Raw genomic sequence first — 22530 nt, 5'->3', positions numbered from 1 at the left:
CAAGTAAAAACAAAATGGTGTTATTAAATTGCGGATTGCATTAGTGTCTAATGAAGGCTCTTGCCCTGAGGTCTACCTTGTGTTTGAGATCAGAAAGTATTAGAGAGGTTATTACTATTCAACAGCAACAAATTAAGACTTTCTTCTTGGAGTAATTAGAAGAAAAAAATGAAAAAATGAAGGAGGAAAAAGAGGGAATAAGTTTCTCCTCATGTACCACATTATTACTTAGTGTTTTGCACCAGTACCATGCAAAATCAATGAAGTACTTGACGGTACCAGGTCACTCAATAGCTTAAATCAATAATAGGCATAAAACAAGTCCATCACATTGTAAATATTGTTGAGTTTTTAAGGCAAGAGTTCTTAACTTGGGGTGCTCATTGGATTGATCTAGAGATTAAATATTATTAACGACTAAGTCCCTTGCCAAAAATTCCTGATTTAGACATAACATTTTTAAATTTACTATTTCATTGTTCAAAATATACACCAATTCAATAGTGTATAATGAACAATTCAGTGACTTTGATTATATTCAAATTGTGCAACAGTTCTTACTGTCTTCTGAATTGTTCCTCCCTATTAACTCACTGCCCCTCGAATTTCATATCTATTCTTTCAGGTTGCTGACATTAGTTCATTTCCATAAAGATCATTCTTTAAAGGAGCACAATGCTCAATCTTTACTTATGCCAGACTTTTGTTTGGTTTAAAGAAAACATCAGGGGATATTTTTGTTTTTAGTTTAAGCTTTAAATATTAACTCAGGGCAATACTTTCAGGGGTTTTTCTAGCCACGGTGACTTCACAAAGTCTGGATTTGCTGAGAATTTGAAATTGTGTTCCACATTTTTCCCAGACTATTTTAATCTGCAGTAAAAATTGAGAACCACTTTGAGCCTCTGACCACATTCCCAATAAGACCTCATATCTTCCAAAAGAGGGCCAGCCTATCATAGAATTTTGTGTATAGTTTCATGAAGTCAAATTTATGTAGACCTTTTAAAAATAATGCATTGCCTTGTTTTAACATCTGTCTTTTAAATAGTGTTTATAAAGTAGTGTGCAATGTTGAGAAAAATATGGGCTTTCTGCTTCCATAAAGATTTACATTCATAGAAACCCTATATGTGATTGCTGAGTCGGAACCAACTTGAAGTCACTTAAGAGCAACAATGTTGGATTTGTATAAGTAATTTCATAACTGAAAAATACAATGTCACTTTAAAACCATGTGGACTTACTAACTTTAATGTTAATTTATTCCTTATTGGGCAGTTTAACTTAAATTTATTCTAAGGATAACAAATTTAACTTCTAAATTAAATTTAATTCCAAGGATAACACATCATACCTATCCTCTATCTTTAGGCTTTATTTAGAGAAAACTCTATGACAAATTCCAACTCACTAATATTTTCTATATATACACAGATCTGGCATTATATTTATCTACAAATTATTTTCTAATAAAAGTCTTTGGGTGGCACAAATGGTTTGTGCTGTACGTGTAGTCATTACGAATTGGGCTACGAACCATAAGGTCAGCAGTTTGAAACTACCAGCTGTTCTGTGGGAGAAAGATGAGACTTTCTGCTCCCATAAAGATTTACAGCCTCAGAAACCCTGTACAGGGTCGCCATGAGTTGGAACCAACTCCACGGCACATAACCACCACCACTAACCTAAAAGTTCAAACTCACTCACCAGAGCCTAATAGTCTGCTTCCATAAAGGTGATAGCCAAGAAAGTTCTATGGAACAGTTCTACTCTAATGCATGAATGCAACATGAGTCAGAGTTGATCCAACAACAATAGGGTTTTATTTGTGTTATTAGATTTTGTACTATAATTAAAGGCCCTTTTTTCAAGAGATGATATTTGTAATGATTCATATTTTCTGGATTGCCTTTGAAAGCCAATTATTCATGAGTTCTTGGAAATTATCAATTTATCTCCAGTGTCCAAGATTTCATTTATTGGAATATGTCAGTAGATTCCATTCTTCCATTTATTGCTCTCTCAGGTTGTCAAATGAAAGAGTGTTTGTTAATTTCATGTTATAATTTTCCTCATATAATGTAGAAGAGAAAATGAATAAGTAAATAAAACAATCTAATAGTACTATAGTTTAAACAAGTCTAAATCAATTGTCTAACACAAGGGTAACTTAGTAGGATAACATCTGATCTCTTTATCATTCCAATTTACATTAAATGGTAAATTTAAGGCTCAGAGAAGTGGAGATTTGATAGCAAACTGAACTTGAGAAGCTTCAGATAGTTCTAAACTCAGTAAACTGAGGTAAAGTTAGATACAGAAAGGTTCTTGGGCCAATATCCCGTATTATTGTTATTATTAGGTGCCGTCACATTGGTTCCTACTCATAGCAACCACATTTACAGCAGAAGAAAACATTGTGTGGACCTGCACCATCCTCACAATTGTTGTCATGCTTGAGGTAAACGATGTTGTTGTTGTTGTTAAGTGCCGTCAAGTCGGTTCCGACCCATAGCGACCCTGTACAGGGTTTCCGAGGGTGTAAATCTTTACGGGAGTAGAAAGCCTCATCTTTCTCCCGCGGAGCGGCTGTTAGTTTCGAACCACTGACCTTAAGGTTCGCAGCCCGATTCGTAACCACTACGCTACCATAGTGTTGAAAATATCCGTCCTCCTGACTGACGGTGGACACACAAATCAGATCATAGAATGTGAGACAAAAGAAGATACCTGGAATGCTTCTTGTCCACTAGTTCTCAAAACTGGGGGAAATTTTGCTCTCAAGGAACATTTGCAATTTCTTGAGACAAGACTGTTGTCAAAATTAAAGAGGATGTGCTACTAGTATCTAGTAGAGGTTAATGATACTGCTAAATAAGCATCCTAAACACTTACCAAAGAATTACCTATCCCAAAATGCCAATAGAGGTGAGGTTGAGAAGTCCTGCTCTAGTCCAGCCCTTTGGTTTTAAATATGAGAAACTGTGGTCTCAATAAATAGGTGCTTATCATATTCTTGAAATCCTTTAGCAGAAGTGATTTCTCCATTTTCTTTGATTGGCATATTTAACACTGGAGAAATATGGAGTTCTGAGAAAATATGTTTGATTCAATTAGGGTAGAGGTATACTCTCTCACTTAAGAACTGTGTGGCAGTGGAAAGTTATTCATTCTTTCTGGACCTTTAGTTTCCTCATCTGTAAAATGAGCTTAATTCCTGTATATTAAGGTTGTTATGAAGATTATTTGTGATATTGTATAAAGAAGGTAACACTCATGGTAAGCCCTGGTGAAGCAGTTAATCTGGATACAAATGATATACAATATTATAACTGGTAGGCATTTTTACTTTAAATAATTTACAGTGTCCGAAACTATTTGTGATGCTTGCTTGTATGTTTTACATGCTGTAGCATGTAGGATGCAATCCCATTCCCAGATAAGAGTGTTTCTTAGAGAGGAGTGTTTCAAATTACGAGTTTTAAATTCAAACCAAGGAAATTATGTTTCAAATAGGTATTATGTGTCCAATCATAACAAACCAGCTATGTCAAACTTTATCCATTATTTCTTAGACTAGAATTAAAACACAATAGTGACCATGGCTATCTACAGTCTAGGCTTTCATGGTTTCTTTTTTTAATCCAGCATGAAAGGCTAAAGGAAAGTCACATTGTTTCTGAACATATAATATGTTCTGTTTATTTTTGCTTCCAGCATCATGAATAATGTTATTCTATTTCTTATCAAGATTGTTACTTCATTCAAGTGTAATTTTAAAGTCTTTTCCCCCTCCAAAGATTAGGCATATATAATCAGCTAAGTATTGTTAATTATTCTGGAAATGTCAGTGCATAGGACAGGGATTGGATTTTACCTCCCTTTGAGTTTCCTAGAGATGGAAGTAGTATGTGAGATCATCTAATCTGTGCTTTGCCCTGAGGTCAGCAAGTAATGAAAATGGGAGGGTTGCCCAAGTATGAGAGTCCATTGTTGCTTCAACAGCATACTTCCCCATTTTTCCACTGTCTTACTTGAATTAGTTTCTCTTACATATCTATCTTAAGAGGGAATTTATGGCTCTTAGAGCAATCCTTGTCCTCTCATTTACCTGGTGCAGAAACTAAGGCTCTTAAAAAAGGCAAAATATCCAGAGATGTACAACAACATTAACAAAATTCCTGAGACTTTATCTGGGTTTTTCTACCTTTATCCAGAATATGTTCCACTGTGCTACTGAGTAAGATAACCCTGATTTCACATTCCTCCACCCAAACCCAAATCCATTGCCATGGAGTCAATTCCAAATCACCTTAACCCTCCAGGGTAGAGTAGAACCACAAGATTTCCAAGACTGTATATCTGAAAGGAAGATTTAGACTGCTACAGCTTTCGCCTTAAAAAGAATGTTGAGCTTAATAGCTGAGCTCTTAACCACCGTGCCACCAGAATGTGTTGATTCCCCATTAACCCATACACATTCAGTCCAGTTCATCTCACCTGAAAAAAACTGAAAGTCTGTCCTTAAGTCTTTGGCTAAAAACAAGTGTCCAAGTGTCACTTACTCAGTTGGTAAAGTGTAAATTACTAGGAGTTTTAGAGCAGCTTTTAAACCTACAGGAGACTGAATATTTTCCCCAAGTGTTCTCTGGTGTGCTTAAAAAGTATGTATCATCTCTATCTTAGTGTTTAGTGTTAAAAGGATCCTTCCTATAACCTCTTGCATTCCTCTATTTGTGTGTGTTATTTTCCTTTCCCTTTTGATTGATTTCACCCATTGTTCTTGCTCATGCATTCAAGTTTTCAACTCTTTTATTTTAAGTTCTATGTTGTTTCCTTCTTTATTTCTATTTGTGTTACTAATTATATGTATATTTGAGAATTTAGTGTAGTTATTCCTGGTTTTTACCATCTTGATTCCTACATATCTTAAATGCCTCTAATATTCTTATTGTATGGAGAGAGCTACACCCATCAGTTTCCTAATTAAATTGCTTCAAAGACATCTCCACTTAAGGGTATTCTTTGTTCTGTATTCATGATGTCTTGAGTCTCAATGTTGTCCTTAACCTTTGTACCTAAATTTTTGTATTACAAAGTCATTAAGATTGGTTCAATCTCTTTATTTCTAGTGCTTGGAATTAGATTTTAAAAAGAATAATATATTAAAAAACTAAGTAGAATTCCTATTCTCTGTTAGCATTGGTCTTTTCTTATGCTTCTAAAGACCAATTGCATTTATCTATATCCAATTTACTTTAACCACCAATCCTAATCTAGCGGCATCAAGCGACTTAATTAGCACATTCTCTACTTTGTCTTCCAGATTTTTTATAAAGATATAAAACAAAATGGGACCCAATATCGATCCTTGTGGGACCCTACTGGAAACCTCTCCCCAACTAGACGGACTACCAATTACGATTTCTCTCTGTATACGGTTAGATAGCCAGTTTTTATCCATTTATTTGTATTTCTGTTGGAGCAAATTTGTTTAGCTTTCCATTGGGTTTTTGTATGGGGTCTTTGCAGATGACCTGTGGACATATGTCCAAAAAGACATAAGTCAAATGTTTTCATGAGGCCCTGTTGGGGTTTGCCCGAGTTTGTTTTTTTAATTTAACTATAGTGAACCTCTAAGTTGCCATGTTCCATTTAGGCACTATTATTGTGCCACAGGAAAAAGGCAAATGAATCATATTTTGATATTTTTGTTTGTTTGTTATGAGAGGAAAGAGTGTCATTATATACTCTGGGTATTCCATTTGTGGAGGTTGTTGTGTTTCTTCTGGCTAGTTGAATAGGTGGGAAATTAAGCATATCTCCTATTGGTTAGAATTCAGGAATCTGTATTTTCTGCCCTAAGTTATTAATTTCTATCTGATAATATTACACTTGCATCAAGTCCTTGTTGCTTTATTGTCATTGTTTTTTTTTCAAGTAAATATTATGTTGGCAGACCTCGTGCTATTAAAATATCAGATAAGAGGTAATAATTGAGATTGTGCCTTGCCAAAATTCCAAGTTAAATGAAATCCAAAGAAAGCCTATTTTGGTTAATGCCTTGTTTCTGAATTCTCATGTGTTTGTAATCCTTAAAAGTCAAATTGTCACATATATTGCCCTCCAAAATGAATCATGATGATTAGGATAATAATGATACTTGTTACATTCCTTTGATTGACTATTTGCCCAATCCCAGTTTGAATTTTTGTTTCTTGGTGAGGCCGTGAATGACATTGAATACTTATAAACCATTTCCATGAGGACTTGATGCTAGATGAGTTGTTGCTGTTGTATCTTCTAAGTATCATATCTCCCTTAATTTTATTGCTGTGTCCCGGACCAAACTCCTTGAAACCTCACTGTTGCCTTTAGGGGTGGGAATAGGTTTCGTTAACCTATAAATTGCTACTTTGCGTATTCAAGTTACTTTTTCATTTTAATATTTGCTGTGTCCTACATAGTAACAATTTAACAAATAGTATTCTTAAATACATTCTAGGTGAAAGGTTGCTTGAAACTTGATTAATCACTATTTTAGCCATAGTTTCCAAACATCCCAGCATCTATAACTTTGCTCTCAGGCTATCTCATTTATGGTGTTGCTTTTTTGCTTTCATTCTAGCTACTCTTGTTTTTGAAACTGAAGTAGACTGGTTTGACTGAGTAGCATTTTCGGTAGAATATCAATCATTTGGAAGAACATATGTTTGACTGGAGTTGGAGTACATTATGTAAATGACTGAAAAATATTTAATTAAAAAAATAAAAATAAAACTACACTACATAACTGGTTACTAACAGAGTAAATCCACATGAGAATTCCAGAATATTCTTAGCTCTTGATGATAATTTTGAAGAAAATGTACACCTTTGGTGCATTAAATTTTTCCATTGATAGTTTAAGTTAGTAATAGTCTCTGATCCCATGATTTAGATACTCATTTGTCAAGAACTCTTCCTCTATTTCATAAACAATTATGCTAAAGAGACTGTTCAGTGATTTACACTGAAATGTTAACTTAACTGTCTTCTGTTTTACACTCTTCCCTGTTGGGTATTTCTTTGTTCTATCCTTTCAGTCTTTCTGTCTTTTAAGTGCATATTTGAAGAATGAAAGTAGCACTAGTATTAAAAGGATCAAATAATGAAGATTCTATTATACCTGCAACCTATTGTTGGCATTTATGTGACACTCCTGAGAAGCAGTTGAGTGGGCTTTTACAGTTAAACTTAAACTGGATTCACATTTAGGCTTTGTCTTTTATATGCTGTGTGGTTTTATACATGTCTAACCTTCCTATCCTTTAAGTTCTTCAGTCGACAACTTAAAAATACTAATTTCTGTCTTACGTAGTTACTGAAAGAATTGAATGAAATAATTATATTAAGAGCTTTGTATCATACCAAGTAAAGAGCACTGAACAAGAAATTGTGATTAGATGGTGACAGGGAGTGTGTTTTGTTCTCAGTTTTTCTTTTAAAATTCTATTCTACTACTTTTTCTGATTATAAAACTAATTTATGATCATTAATTTTACTAAAAATGTAGGCAAGACAATGAAAGCTACATGCATCTTTCACAATCATATATAATCATTGTTAACTTGTTTTTTTTTTCTGTATATAGTGTCATATTGTTGTTGTTAAGTACCATAGAGTCAGTTCCAACTCATAGCAATTCTGCACAGGGGGTTTGAACCCCTGACCTTGTGGTTAACAGTACAGTGTTTATGAGACACCAGGAACCCCACATAATGTCATGTTGGTATATAAATAATCAAATTTTTATACTGGTTACAGTGTCACTTTTTATTTGCATTTTCATGTCTGTAAGTATAGATATACTTCATTTCTACTATTTTCAAAATATTGTATTGACTATGTATTCCATCATTTGTTTACATATCTATACTTGGATTGAGAGAAAAATGATGCTTTCTGCTCCAATGAAAATTTAAAGTCTCAAAACTGTACAGTGTCTCTGAGTTGCAACCTACTCCAAGGCATTTAAAAAGAACATACTTGGACATTTGCATTACTTCTAAGTGACACACGACTAATTCTTGATACATTTCTCAAAGTGAAATTGCTGGTCCAAAATTATATACTTTTAAAATGTTGGTACATATAGCCAAGTTATTCCTTAGAAAAGTTCTGCTGCAATTTATAGACCTACAAGGACTACATGAGAGCTGAACACTGGTGGCACACACACACACACACACACACACACACACACACACACACACACAATCACCCAGCCACTATAATGAGAAGCAAATATATATATATACATATTTTTTCCCAACAATGAAAATTGTTAGAAAAGTAGAAAGGTAGATAAATCTAAAAATCCTTGTGTAGTTCCTCTTTTTTCCATCCAGTAATCATAGATTATGAAACAGCAAATAAGAAAATAAAACAAAACAATCAACCTCTAACACAAACTGAGGCCCAGAAAAGAGGCAGGGCCATTATTAGTGCAGCAGATTAAAAAAACTATGCCAACTATATTTAAGCAAATGGGAAGATTCAATAGCAACGTCTCTCTTAAGAAGAAGCATCTAAACAAGAAAACAGCATGGCAGCCTTGCAGGAGTCAAAAGGGAGAAAGGAGCTCAGCAGGCAGTAGATACAAAATGACTCTTAAAAAAAAAAAAGACATACTTAAAAATATTTAAAGTTTCCATAATAACAGCTTTATTTCCAGGAAAAACTCAAATAGACTAGAAACAAAAGATCAAAGATGAGAGCATAATAAGCAAGAGAAGATTATTGTTTTGTTGTTGCTGAGTGCAACTGAGTCAATTCTGACCTATAGTGGATCCTGAATAGGGTTTCTGAGGAGCAGCTGGTGGTTTTGAACTACTGACCTTGCAGTTCAAATTGATGGTGTCCAATGCATTATCCTGCAAGGCCACATCAGGACTCCAAGAGAAGATTAAGGGGAAGAAAATGAAGGCAAAGCTATCTTTACAGCAACTAATTGACAAATTTTAAACAGTCAGAAAAAGAATCAATGTAGCAAAATAGCAAAGTAGTAACACAAGATTTAGGCTTCAGAAGATTATACCAAATGAAGAAGACAAAAGTTGTAGAAATAAAACTCAGAGAAAAAATAATAGGGATGCAGAAAATAGAACCGGAAATATATTTTAAACTAACGATAGTAATAGATTACAATAATGATGGTAATAATAAACAGTATTTGAATGTTTACTGTGTGCTTAGGTATGTTTGGGTTGTAGGTCATCATTATCCCATATTAAAGTAATTACACTTTTGCAGATGACAAACTGTGACACGGTGAGGGTGAGAGTAATTAGCTTCCATAAAATTAGACAGTTAATGAATACTTGAACTGAAGATATGACTTCAAAGAATTCACTCATAAAAATTGTGCTATATATTTATACCTACCTGTAATGCAATTCATTAATATGTAAACAAAAGATATATCTGGTTACAAGAGAAAAAGTATGCAAGCTCATTAACACTTTACCATAGTCTTTAAAAACTACTCAACAAATAGATGAATAAACAAAAAGGACAACAATTTTCAAAATAATTCACAGCAATATTCAATTACAGGATGCAATGAAAAATGTTTTACAGGATTTTGAAGAAAAAGTAGTAAATGCTTATATAGATAGAGAGAGAGAGAGAGAGAAAGTTTATCGTGAAAATGCTGGTTCTCAGGGAACATAGAATCTGTGAGCAGTAATTTAAAGTTTAACAGTAATTTAATCAGAAACAAATAAGGAGTAAGTCAAAATAAAGAACATTGATATTTAGAACTATAGATATCATGTAGAACCAAAGCTATGCAGCTCTGATATGTAAGATTAGAGAGTAGAATATAATTCTTTTCAAGAGTTGTATACTTAACAAAAGTGTTTTTAAATACAAAATCAGAGCTATCGTTCTATAATCCAAGCCAAAATTATTCATGGTGATTAAAGAGGAGGGAGGACATGCTTGTTTGCTAATAACTAATATAGCAAGTTCTCAGTATTTTGTCTTTCGCTTTTAATGTTCATGAACCAAGATATTGAAAATTAAATATATGTTTAAAATTGGCATAGATAACTACTTCAACAGTAAATAATCAACTGGCATGCTTCATTAAAAATGTAGAATCCAATTCAAACTTTATAAAGGAAAATATTTAGTGGGGAGAAGTTAGAAATCTTCCTTTTTATCTCTTGGGTCTTTGTTGTATGCACTAAATTTTGAAGAACCACTATAATAGAAGAATCATAACCTAACAATACATTTTACAAAAGCTTTAAGCAAGCAAAAAGTAACAAGTAAAAAATGCAGATTATGTATCTATACCTGTAAATCAAAAATAGGGATGTGTACAATTTTGAAGCAAAATTAAAGCAGGAATTAAGATGATAGAATTGAGACCACATTTATCTTTTAACAAGAATGTGTATCAACTCACCTGTACAAAGAATGCAGTTTTCTAATTTTCAAATTGAAATTAGCAATTATAGCCAAATAAAGACTACTGAAAGTGAAGAGGACTTGAAACATTTACTTATGAAGATCAAAGAGCACAGCCTTTGATATGGACTACATTTCAATGTCAAGAAAAGAAAAATCCTCACCACTTGACCAATAAACAACATTCTTATCAATGGAGAATATATTGACATTGTAAAGGACTTCATTCTTCTTGGATCTACTATCAACACTCGTGGAAGCAGCAGTCAGGAGATCAGATGATGTATTGCATTGGGCAAATCTGCTGCACAGGAACTTTTTAAAGTATTGAAGAGCAGAGATGTCAGCTTGAGGACTATGGTGCACCTGACTCAGACCATGGTGTTTTCAGTAGCCTCATATGGATGCGAAAGCTGGACAGTGAATATGGAAGATCGTAGAAGAATTGATGCCTTTGAGTTGTGGTGTTGGAGGAGAATACTGAAAGTGCCATGGACTGCCAAAAGAACCAATAGATCTGTTTTGGAAGAAGTACAGCCAGAGTGCTCCTTTAAGGCCAGGATGGCTAAGCTTCTTCTCTCATACTTTGGACATACTGTCCGGAGGAAACAGTTGCTGGAGAAGGATGTCATGCTGGGTAAGGTGGAGGGTCAGAGAAAAAGAGGAAGACCCCTAACGAGATGGATTGGCCAGGTGGCATCATTGATGGACTCAAGAGTGGCAGCAGTAGTGAGGTTGGCCCAGGATCAGACATTGTTTCGTTCTGCTGTGCATGGGGTCACTATGAGTCGGTTCCGACTCGATGGGACCTCACAACAACAACAAAGACTACTATTAGTGAAGCTTCTAATGCAGAGTCCTTAGGAAGCAAAGCCTCAGGTGAAAATTAAGAATTGAATATTTTTACTGTATATGGGTGACTTTAATGAAAATTTTATTATGACTGAGAAATGTTTTATAATGATAGAAACGATTATATAAAATATGTGCTGGTGGTGTGCCACTGTGTCAGTTCTGACTCATAGTGACTATGTATAGGATTTCTACATCTGTACATCTTTATGGCAGCAGAAAGCCTCATCTTTCTCCCACAGAGTGGCTGGTGGATTTGAACTGCTGACCATTCCCTTAGCAGCCCAACACATAACTCACTACATCACTACAGCTCCTTATGATACAAAGTATGATAGACTTACTATATTTCTGTATGGAAAATATACATATATACTTATTATATTTCTTTATTCAATTCAAATTTAAATAACATTAAAATAAAACAAAATGTTAGGAAATGAAGAAACAATAGAATTGTGCTAATAGCAAATTAGACTCATTCCATCACAGGTAAGGAAGACAAACATGAATAGAGAGGCTCTGAATAGTATATTTAATAAAGTTTATTGTTTGCAAAAAAAAAAAATCCAAACAATTCTGGTGTCAAAAATAAAATAAATTTTAATTTAAGAGCATTTAAAAATAACAATGCAATGTACTGTGTAATTAATCTAAGTGGGATGTTTAAATAGTTGACAGTAGGGAAAGCATAGCTTCAAATATAGCAGATCATTTTTAAAAGTAAATTAAATATGCAATTTCAAAAAATATAAAAGGAAGAGCAAGTTATCTAAAGGAAGTAACTAATCAAGATAAATTATAAGCTAAAAATTAGAAAATAATGCAGAAATAAGTCACTGGCCTAAAAAGAAAATTTAAAGTAAAACAGACAAATAATTGATTGAGGTAAAATTTATTAAAGAAGTAAAGGAGGAGATAACAGACTACACTAGGGATTTTATAAAAGGCATACGGAGTCCTGGTGTGATGCTGTGGGCTAGTGCACTGGACTATAAAGTCAGTTGGAACCTTAAGGTCAGTGGTTCAAACTCACCAGCTGCTCCTTGGAAACCATATACAAGGTTGTTATGGATCAGAACTGACTTGATGGCACTTAACAGCAACAACAATAACAGTCATACAAAAAAGAGAAATGAAAAGAAAATTATGCATATATTTTATAAAATGTGTATACAACACTTGGCAACCATAGAATAGCTAAACTGTGGAAACTGACACAAGAAAAAATAGAAAACATAAGCAGGCTGATAACAAAGAGAAAACTAATAAAAATAATGAATGTAAAAATGTAACTATTATTCCAAGAAAGCATCTGGCCAATGATTTCAACAATAAATCCAATCAACCATTTAAAAGCAAATACCTCCAGAGGAATTTAAATGCTTGCAGATAATAGGAGAAAGAGGAAAAAAAAACATACAATGTTATTACTGTTAAGTACTGTTTTGTCGGTTCCGACTCATAGTGAACCCATAAGGGTAGAAATCTTCGTGGAAGCAGAATGCCTCATCTGTCTCCCATATACGCGGTTGGTGGATTTGAATTGCTGATCTTGTGGATCACAGTTCAGTGCTTATCCTCTAGTGCCTCTATGTTCCCAAAATGATTTTAGTGTGGTGGTGGTGGTTATGTGCCGAGGAGTCGGTTCTGACTCATAGCAATCTTGTACAGGTTTTCCGAAGCTGGAAATCTTTGCGGGAACAGAAAGCCTCATCTTTCTCCCGTGGAACAGCTGGTAGTTTCGAACTGTTGACCTTGCGTTTCACAGACCAATTCGTAACCACTACGCTACCAGAGCTCCTTATTAGTAGATTGAAAAAGAGGAAAGTTTTTCATCATTTCAATAGATCTTTAAAAACTTAAAAATTTAACATTAATTCTTGATTTCATCAGTTAAAAATTCGTTAGGAAATAAACAACCATGAATGAGGAGCATTTTCTTTTTACAATTCTCTCTCATCCATCCATCCACCCATTTAACCAAAGCTCATTTCAACTCTTTGCTTAGGATAGGAAAAAAAAAAAAAAAACCCACACACACACACATACACAAAATGGATGATCATTTTCATTACTATTTGACTTTAAAAAAAAAAAATTCTAATAAGAGAAAATCAGAAATGCTGGAAATGGAGGACAAATGATTACATTCTTATGAACAATATCATTTTATTCAAAGAAAAGTCAAAGTCATTAAATAAGAAAATATTTTTTAAACAATATTAGAATTTAAGAATGTTTCCACAGTGTTCTTATAGAAATAACATTTGTTTGTTATTTTCGTTAAGTGCCGTGGAGTCGATTCTGACTCATAGTGATCATTTATAGTGTTTCCAGGAAGCGGACCTTGGGTTTGAACTGCCCATTCTGTGGTTACCAGCCCAATGCTTATCCTATAGCACCAAACCAGGACACAAAATAACATTTATGTAGTAACAGAAATGATAATTTAAGGAAAGAAAACTCCCATTCAAAATGACAAGTTTTTAATGAAAAGGCAGTTATAATTAAAAATAGCTAGGATTATTATGAAGCAACATTGAAATGCTACAAAGACATAAGATTAAATCTTAATAAACTAATTTATTATGTTTTTTTAAAAGAATATTAAGACATTATGCATGTTTTTAATGGTTTAGGTCTTCATAGTCTATAAATTCAGTGTAATCTCATTAATTTTCCAATTATTTTGTGTGTTTTTTTTTCTTTAGTGGTTTGTTATAGGAATTTGACAAATTAGTTTTAAAATTTATTTGAAAGAAAAAAATATATATCAGAAGACCAAAATATTGAAAAATAATGAGGAAAGATTAGCCTTATAAGAAGCATGTATAAATATATAAAACTAATGAAATTAATACAGAATGCATGAAGACAACAGAAATTAGCCAAACCATAGTGAAATGAAGTTTTTAATGAAAGTACTATTTCTTATCATTGGGGATGTGTGAGTTATTTATTGCCTAGCAATGAACAGCTAAATTTCACAACTGGAAAACATTTAAATATATTACCATGTCTCTAACCCATTCCTGCCTCCAAATTAAATTCTAGATAGAGCAATAATTTAATTGTAAATGTAGAAGACACATATAAAAGGGAGAAAATAATCAAGAAATATTTTCATAAACTTGGATTATGTAAACAGAACAGAGAGTCTAGCTACCATAAAAATAATCCATAATACATTTGACTTTATAAAAATGTTTGATTTCCATATTTTTCTTTCCCTCTTACTTAACAAGTACAAATTTTCTTCTACTATGAAAATTATTTAAATTTTCTTGTTTCTGATTACATTTTAAAATACATTATTTTTATTTACATAATAATTTCCCCACTTTTGCCTTGGGAAAAACACTAATAATAATGTATAGTCTTTTTTCTTACATCTGTTATATCTATTTATGGTTATTTTCACATGTTGTTGTTGTTGTTAAGTGTGATGGAGTTGGTTCCAATCCATAGTGACCTTAGGGTTTCCTAGGGGCAGCTAGAGAGCGTGAATCACTGATTCAAACCAACTTTGCATTCCAGCTCATTAACCCTCAGAGCCATACCAGGAATGCACATATGTGGGTTCAAACCACATATACTGGTTTATCTTAGATTTGTATGTATAATATAATTATAATATTAAAGTGATTAAAGTTATCAGAAGGAAAGAGAAAAGGGAAGCATCATCTTACCATCTGGCTAATAAATAAGTACTCTTCCCATGCTGGCCAGTTTTTCTCTTGTAGATGTTGTTGTCATATATTCAAGGTTTCAATGGCACAGATATTTATTTTCCAAGCTTTAGTGTACCTATAGTAGCATTATCCATAGTGCCCTGTAGATTTAGATCCCTATAAAAACAAATTTTCTAGCTTTGTTCAGTAGACGGGCCATAGGAGACACAGGATTAGTCTTTATTCTGACCTTTAACAAATCATATATTTAAGATGAGACAGGTCAACCTGTACCCTAGAAAAGGATATGATCTCTAAGACTTCTTCACCTTAAAATCATGCCAGATTGTGTCATTTTGTCTATTCTGTATGCCCCACACCCTTATTTTAATTAACCTTACTTTAATTGCTTTCTAATACAAGTGATTTCTTATTCATTTAAAATGCATATGCTTGTAGAGACTCTGTTACTTTTACTTAAAGGCCATTTTCTTCAGCAAGTTTCCTTTTGCAAAAATGTAGGGGAAAATCAATGTAGAGAAATATTATAAGGTAATTTGTTTAGTTAGCAACAACTAAAAGTATTTTGGGTCCAAATATGAATGAATCTTCTAAAACAATATGCTTTTTGTATTGGTTTTCTTACATTCTAAGTAGAATAGTTCATAAAGCAAAAAAAATAACTGATCAGCCAGACACATTAGATTAGAAAAATGCTTTATCCTGGTGTTGCTGTTGTTAAATGCTGTCAAGTCGATTTTGATCCATAGCAACCCTGTATAGGGTTTCCAAGGAGCAGCTGGTTAGCTTGAACCACCGACCTTGCAGTTCAAACTGAAGACTTTGCAGTCTGATGCATTAGCCCATAGAGCCACACCAGGATTCCTATCCTGGTGTAGTATTTATATTTTTTTCTGTCTTTTCCTGTGGATACTTATTTAATTATCTTGTGGTGCTCTAGGATAAGCTCTGGACTGCTAACCCAAAGATCGGTGGTTCAAACCCACCAACCACTCCTTGGAAACCCTATACAAGGTCACTGTGAGTTGGAACCAACTCCATGGCATTTAATAACAAAAGCAATAACCAGAATGTAGATATAATCCCTATTTTGTAGATGAGGCACCTAGTATGTCATTAATAGACTCCAGAAAATTGCTGTGTGCTCTTTTCCATTCCAGAGTGCATCTCTTTGTGATTCCTTAATTTTCATGAACTGGTCACCTGCCTGACAAGAAAACAATGACTTACCTAATTTGACATTGTTGTTGCTGTTGTTATGTGCCGTGGAATCGGTTCCGACTCATAGCGACCCTGTAAAGGGTTTCCGAGGCTGTAAATCTTTATGGGAGCAGAAAGCCTCATCTTTCTCCTGCGGAACAGCTGGTAGTTTTGAACTGCTGACCTTGTGGTTCTCAGCCTGATTCTTAACCACTATGCTACTGTTCAATTGTGATCTATTGGAATGGGAATCACAACTAATGAGTTACATTTTGATAGCATATTTGTTCTGATAGACTACCCAGTTCGCCTCTAAACACACCTTTCCTAAACAGCAGAATAAGTTTATATGTAGTACTTTGTGGATTTTCAACACATTTAAAAAGATGAATATGAAATATTTACTTCTTCTGTTGCTTTAATTATATTCTAGAATTGTATTACTAGATTTAAAAAAAAAAAAAAAAAAAAAGGCCATCAGGTTGACTCCAACTTGATACTGACCCTATTTGATTTGTCAGAGTAGAACTATGTTCACCAATGTTTCCAATGACTGAGTTTTCAGAAGCAGATAGCCAGGCCTTTCTTTGGAGGCACCTCTGGGGGAAGTCAAGTCTTGAACCTTTCAGTTAACAGATTAGCATATTAACTGTTGACAACACCTGGGGACATCAGTCTTTAAAAAACAGCTTGCAATATTTTTCAGTTTTTAAGACAAAAGATACATATTTTTAAACTTCCTGAAGTTAATAAGAGACTTACGTATACATTGACCATTTAATTTATTTTCTTCTTTCCTTTATAAGTACTTATATTTTTCTCTTTATTTTAATGTTATAATTTACAGTTGATAATAAATACCTCAGATTCTAAGAAATGTATGCATCTATTATCCTAGAAACAATTATCGAGAAAAGTCTGGGAAGACTGTGGACTACTTACTTTTTTTGAAAAAGAAAGAAAATTGTGTTTTCTATGAGTTGTTTAGGGAATCAAGAGCTGGCATTAAATTTTTATTAGCCATCTTTCTATTAATATTAAATTATTTTCCAAAAATCCAGCACAGTACCTCTAACAAGCCTAATGTTCCTAAAAATGTTAGGAAAAATTTATGTCCTCAGAGAGGTTTACAGGATTGTTTGATGCTTATTTAATTTTGGCAAAGAGATAGAGAGATTCAACAAAAATGGACCCTGACATAGTTTTGAAATCTTCAGCAGTAAACAAGCTACTGCTTTGCCTCATGGCACTTTTAGTTTGGGCTGTAGAAAGTTTCTGGAAGCTGAACTAGCTTCAAGGACAATATTGCTGGCTTCCTAACTTGAATCACAGCATATCTGCCATGGGTCCCTAAAGGAAACCTTTAAGCCATGGGATGGCAAGCCTGTTAACCCCACCTGTGTCCCAGTGTTCTCATGTGAGACTAGTGCTTAACTGTTTAAGAGCCATTTCAAATGTGTTCACTCCAGGAATAGGGGTTGTTCTGTTTCAAAGTTGACAAGGAAGCTCAAGACCCGAACTACATTCCTGTGGGAGTCATTCTGTTTCTTCTTGTTGTTAAGTGCTGTCAAGTTGGTTCTGACTCATAGTGACCTGTATAGGATTTCCAAGGAGCAGCTAGCGGGTTTGAACTGCCAACCTGTTCAAACTGCCAAACTGCCAACCTGTTCAGTGTTGATCCTCTAGTGCCATACCAGGAAACTTTTTTTTTCTCTTTATTTTAAGATAACATTAAATTTTCCATACAAGGGGCTTGGGTTTGGAAGTAACACACTAATGTGTTTACCATTCAGCAAGCATTTAACAAATAATTTCTCTTAAAGAATAGCACAATGGCTAAACAACAAAAACAAAAATAAAACAAACCAGTTACCCTCAAGTCAATTCTAACTTATGAAGGCTCTATGTGTATAAGAATAGAATTGTGCTCCATAGTGCTTTAGGATCAGCACTGAACCACATGGTTGGCAGTTCAAACCTGCCAGCTGCTCCTTGGAAACCTTACAGAGCTCAGTATGAATTGGGTCAAGCATCACGGCACTTAACAACAACAACAATGTTTTGAAATCAACTGCCTTTCAAAAGGTCTTTCTTTTGAGGTTACTGGATATAAATTCCAGTGAGCCTAGGAGTCCTGGTGTAGTACTATCCCGATAAGCACTGGACCGCAAGGTCAGTTTGGACTACAAGATCAGTATCTCAAACTCACCAGCCACTCACTGGAAATCCTATATAGAGTCACTATGAGTTGGAAGCAACTTGATGGCACTTAACAACAACAACACTTTATTCAGTCTATTTGATTTTGGAGTTAGCAGCTTTGGATTCAATCCCCAAGTATGTCACTTATTAAGCTATAAACACATGAAAAGATCTCTGAGTCTCATTTTGCTCATTTATACAATGAAGCATCCAGATCCAACCTCAAAAGATGGCTTTAAGGTTTACATAAGGATTACATGGAAAGCATTTGACACAAGATGCGGCAAGGAATAAGGATTTGATAAATTGTAACAATAATTTGATCTATCCTGAAAGGAGTCATGAGGACAAAGTTTTCACTTTTCCTATTATCTAAACTTTGTTTCCAAATTTAGTACTAACATTGGTCTCATCTTGAGGGAATAGTCTATTTATGTAATAATACATGTTTAATAGCACAAGATGATTAGTTTGATAGTACATGGCACAGACAATATATGTTTTTGAGTTTTACAAGATGGAGAGGTTACATTTAGATGATTGCTCAGGAAAAGCTTTGTAGAATAAAGGGTTCATTCCAACTCAAAAAGGGGGAGTTGTCCATCTCAGCTAGATTTATATGTTATGCAGTCGAATCTGATGAATAGAGACCCTATGTAGGGTTTTGGGGCCTGTAAATCTCTACGGGAACAGACAAATTCATCTTTCTCCTTTGGAATGGTTGGTGCATTTGAACCACCATACTTGCAGTTGGTAGCCAAGTTTTTAACCCATAGTACCACTTGTTGTTGTTGTTAAGTGTCGCAAGTGGGTTCCAACCCATAGCGATCTTGTATAGGGTTTCCAAGGAGCGGCTGGTGAGCTTGAACACCAACCTTTCAGTTCAAACCAACTTTACAGTCCAGCGCATTAACTCACAGCACCACACCAGGACTCCACAGTACCACTAGTATTCCTTAAATTTTAAAAAAAGATCCCCTAATTCTATAAATGGAGTCCCGGTATGGTGCTGTGGGTTAATGTGCTGGATTGCAAAGTTGGTTTGAACTACAAGGTAAGCTCACCAGCCACTCCTCGGAACCCTATACAGGGTTGCTATGGGTCGGAACCTACTCGATGGCACTTAACAACAACAATTGTATAAATGAAGAAACTGGTACCCAGAATGGAGAAATACCTAATCCAAGTTCACCAGGTCACACAACAATTAAATAAACATTACTGACCATATCCCAGTTCTTACACGGAACCTGCCCATTATGAGCTGCCTTTTATTCTTTACCTTGACAATAATACATCATTGATCCAACAAGCAGTTCTGACAAATGCTAGTAAACAAGAAGACATTCTGGCAGAGTGGGACAAAAATATCCATCCATGTTCCTTAGTCCGATGGTTTTCAAATGTAACCCTAAATGCAAATCTTTTGGTGATGGTGGTTTTTAATGCAGTTGAGATGATTCTGACTCATTGGGTTTGAACCACTAACCTTGTGGCTAGCAATCCAGTGCGTATTCTACAGCACCACACAAGCACTCCCCTTGTTAAAATGGTGTGACATAGAAAAGTCTATTTGAGCTACTACAAATATCTTTAAAAACCTAACATTTGCTAAAAGCTGATTAACTGCTTTGCTTGCATTATCTCTTTTAAGCGGCTGCCTCATTCATAGCATTTTCCAAAGGGTCATCCTGAGATCGCACCAGAAGCACCCCTCTCTATGAAATTTGGAGTTCCTAGCTTCATCTCTGAATTTACTGAATCAGTTTCTGATTGCTTAATAATAGAAAATTCAAATGATTTTGATGCAAAGTATTTATTTAATCCTCATTTTACTGATGATGAAAGCTGAAGCATAGAGAGAAATCATGCTAAAAGCTGCACAGCTATTGAGTCATAAACTTGGGATTTGAACCCAGATTTGTCTGATTCTAAAATCCTAATGGGGTTGACCTCTGAGATCCATCTTTAAAACTTACTTGTTTCTGAGAAACAAAAGCCTTCATTATTTGACTCAGAGCGTCTTTGAGACTGTATTATTTAGCAAAATATCAGATTGGCAACTAGGCTTGAAATTTCTTACCCATGTTCTCTAATTAATACTTTCTCCATTTCGAAACTCAACATGCTATGTTTGATACAGTTTTATTACTTTCAATATCCAATGGTAATTTGTTGTTAAAATGCAGTGGGGATATATGTGACAAGGCTGTGTCAGATTCAACACAGTACTCCTAATGAGAGTTGAGGAGTTATGGGGGGCAGCTGATGATTGACAAATACTGAGGTAATTCAGGTTGTAATTAGATAAATGCACAGAAGCCAGCAGACCACAGCTGTCCTAGAGATTCCTGGCTAAAATGGATTGCATAGTTCACTCTTCATCTCAATCTTCCATTGAGAGTTTACTTTAGCACTGTAGTGATGATCTCAGTATTCTGAAAGGGGAACATAAAAACATTTCCAATTAAACATCACTAGCCCTCTACCACATGGAGTTCTGGTTTGGACTGCAAGTTTGGCAGTTCAAATTCACCTACTTCTCAGAAACCCTATACAGGGTCTTTATGAGTCAGAACTGACTCAAAGGCACTTAACAACAACAACAAGTTCTTTACAATATAGAGGATGAAGATACAGATAAACACACTTGGAGAGCTGCCAAAGGTTCTCAGAAAGTTCCATTTGATTTTGGAAAATTCTACAGTCATTCAAACACTTGAATATACCTTAGAGATCATCTAGCCTTATGCTCTCCAACCATTAACATGCATGGCAGGTGTCTGGAAATTTTGTTAAAGATTTTTATTCTATAGGTCTGTGGTAGAGTTTGTATTTCATGCAAACTTCTTGGAGAAGCCAAAGCAGCTGCCCCATGAACAACTCTTTGAATAGCAAGGTTACAACCCAGGGAAAAGAGCCATAGTGGCACAGTGGTTACAGCACTCAACTGCTAACCAAAAGGTTCAAAGTCATCACCTGCTAAACACAATGCAACAAAGATGTGGCAGAAATATATAATCCAAGTTCACTGCTTCTATAAAGATGTACAGACTTAGAAATCCTATGGGCAGTTCTATTCTATCCTATATGGTCATGAGTCATAATTGACTCAATGGCAGTTTGTGGGTTTAGCTCAGGGAAGGCAAATAAGTTATACCTGGAATACCAACTTAGGCTAACTAGTAATTTCTGCCTTGAGAACTGAACTGAGGATTCTGTAGGTGAGGCTGGACAACTAGCAGTCACAAAAGGTCATCGCCATGAAAACCCTATAGAATAGTTCTACTATGTATGTATAGGGTCCCCATGAGTTGGAATCAATCCAACAGCAGCCCAAAACAACAATCATAAGTTTAAGAATAGAAAATCACCTATTTGATAACTCTCCCCTCAAAATATAACCCTCATTTTTACATGCATAAACTAAAATCCAGAAAATTCAGTAATTTGTCCAGGGTCACCTAATAGGTAAAGCTGGGACTAAGTGAAGCTGAAAATTAAACCTAAGTGTCTCTCTGAGTTGCACATTTTAATCACAGATTGTATGTGAAGTTGTTTTAAAATATCTTTCTTCGGTTCTCTAAAATATCTTTCTTCAGTTCTCTAAAACATATTTCTTCAGTTCTATAATTGGAAGAACCAGCCATAGAGTCCAATTTTGATTCAAGAAGCCTTGATTATCAGTCTAAGTCACCCGCTGAAAGATTCTTAAACTTGTGGAAAATATTGTCTCTTGGTCTTATGTCGAGGTCCTATGTCGGGGTCCAGCCTTGACAAGGAAGTGTGGGTGCCACAAAGAAGGGAGATCTGGCGGCAAAAGGGATAGAGAAAGAGAGAGATGAAATATATACAAAAAAGACAGACACATAGATATGATGCAAGCTGGCAAGTAGGAAGATCTGCAAACATATTGCCTAGAATTGCAGGCAGAATTCACTCTACCTCAGTCTTTTATTCTCTTTTTTAGGGAGGGATTTGTTACAAAGGAAGGATGTAATTCACAAAGGGAGGATGTGATTCTTTAGATAAGACAGGATACAGAACTGAAATGTAATTAATCATTCAAAATAGGACATAATGATTCACAGGAACAACTTTTAAAATATTTTCATAGTTT

At 34.7% G+C, this 22530-nt stretch overlaps 1 protein-coding gene across 3 annotated transcripts in view; it reads left to right on the top strand.

Annotated features, from left to right (window-relative positions):
* GABRB2 (gamma-aminobutyric acid (GABA) A receptor, beta 2) overlaps positions 1 to 22530 on the top strand; it is a 448146-nt gene that overhangs the window by 386914 nt on the left and 38702 nt on the right. Inside the window, exon 9 of one of the 3 annotated variants that reach the window (XM_006864928.1) lies at positions 5330 to 5443. The exons of the other annotated variants lie outside the window; for them this stretch is intronic. Within the exon in view, the coding sequence (XP_006864990.1) occupies positions 5330 to 5443 (114 nt within the window). The remainder of the gene's footprint in view (positions 1 to 5329; positions 5444 to 22530) is intronic. 3 annotated transcript variants of the gene reach the window in all.

This window comes from Chrysochloris asiatica, unplaced genomic scaffold, assembly GCF_000296735.1.
Source record: "Chrysochloris asiatica unplaced genomic scaffold, ChrAsi1.0 scaffold00073, whole genome shotgun sequence".
NCBI classification, from domain to species: domain Eukaryota; kingdom Metazoa; phylum Chordata; class Mammalia; order Afrosoricida; family Chrysochloridae; genus Chrysochloris; species Chrysochloris asiatica.
This window is presented reverse-complemented; position numbering and strand designations above follow the sequence as displayed.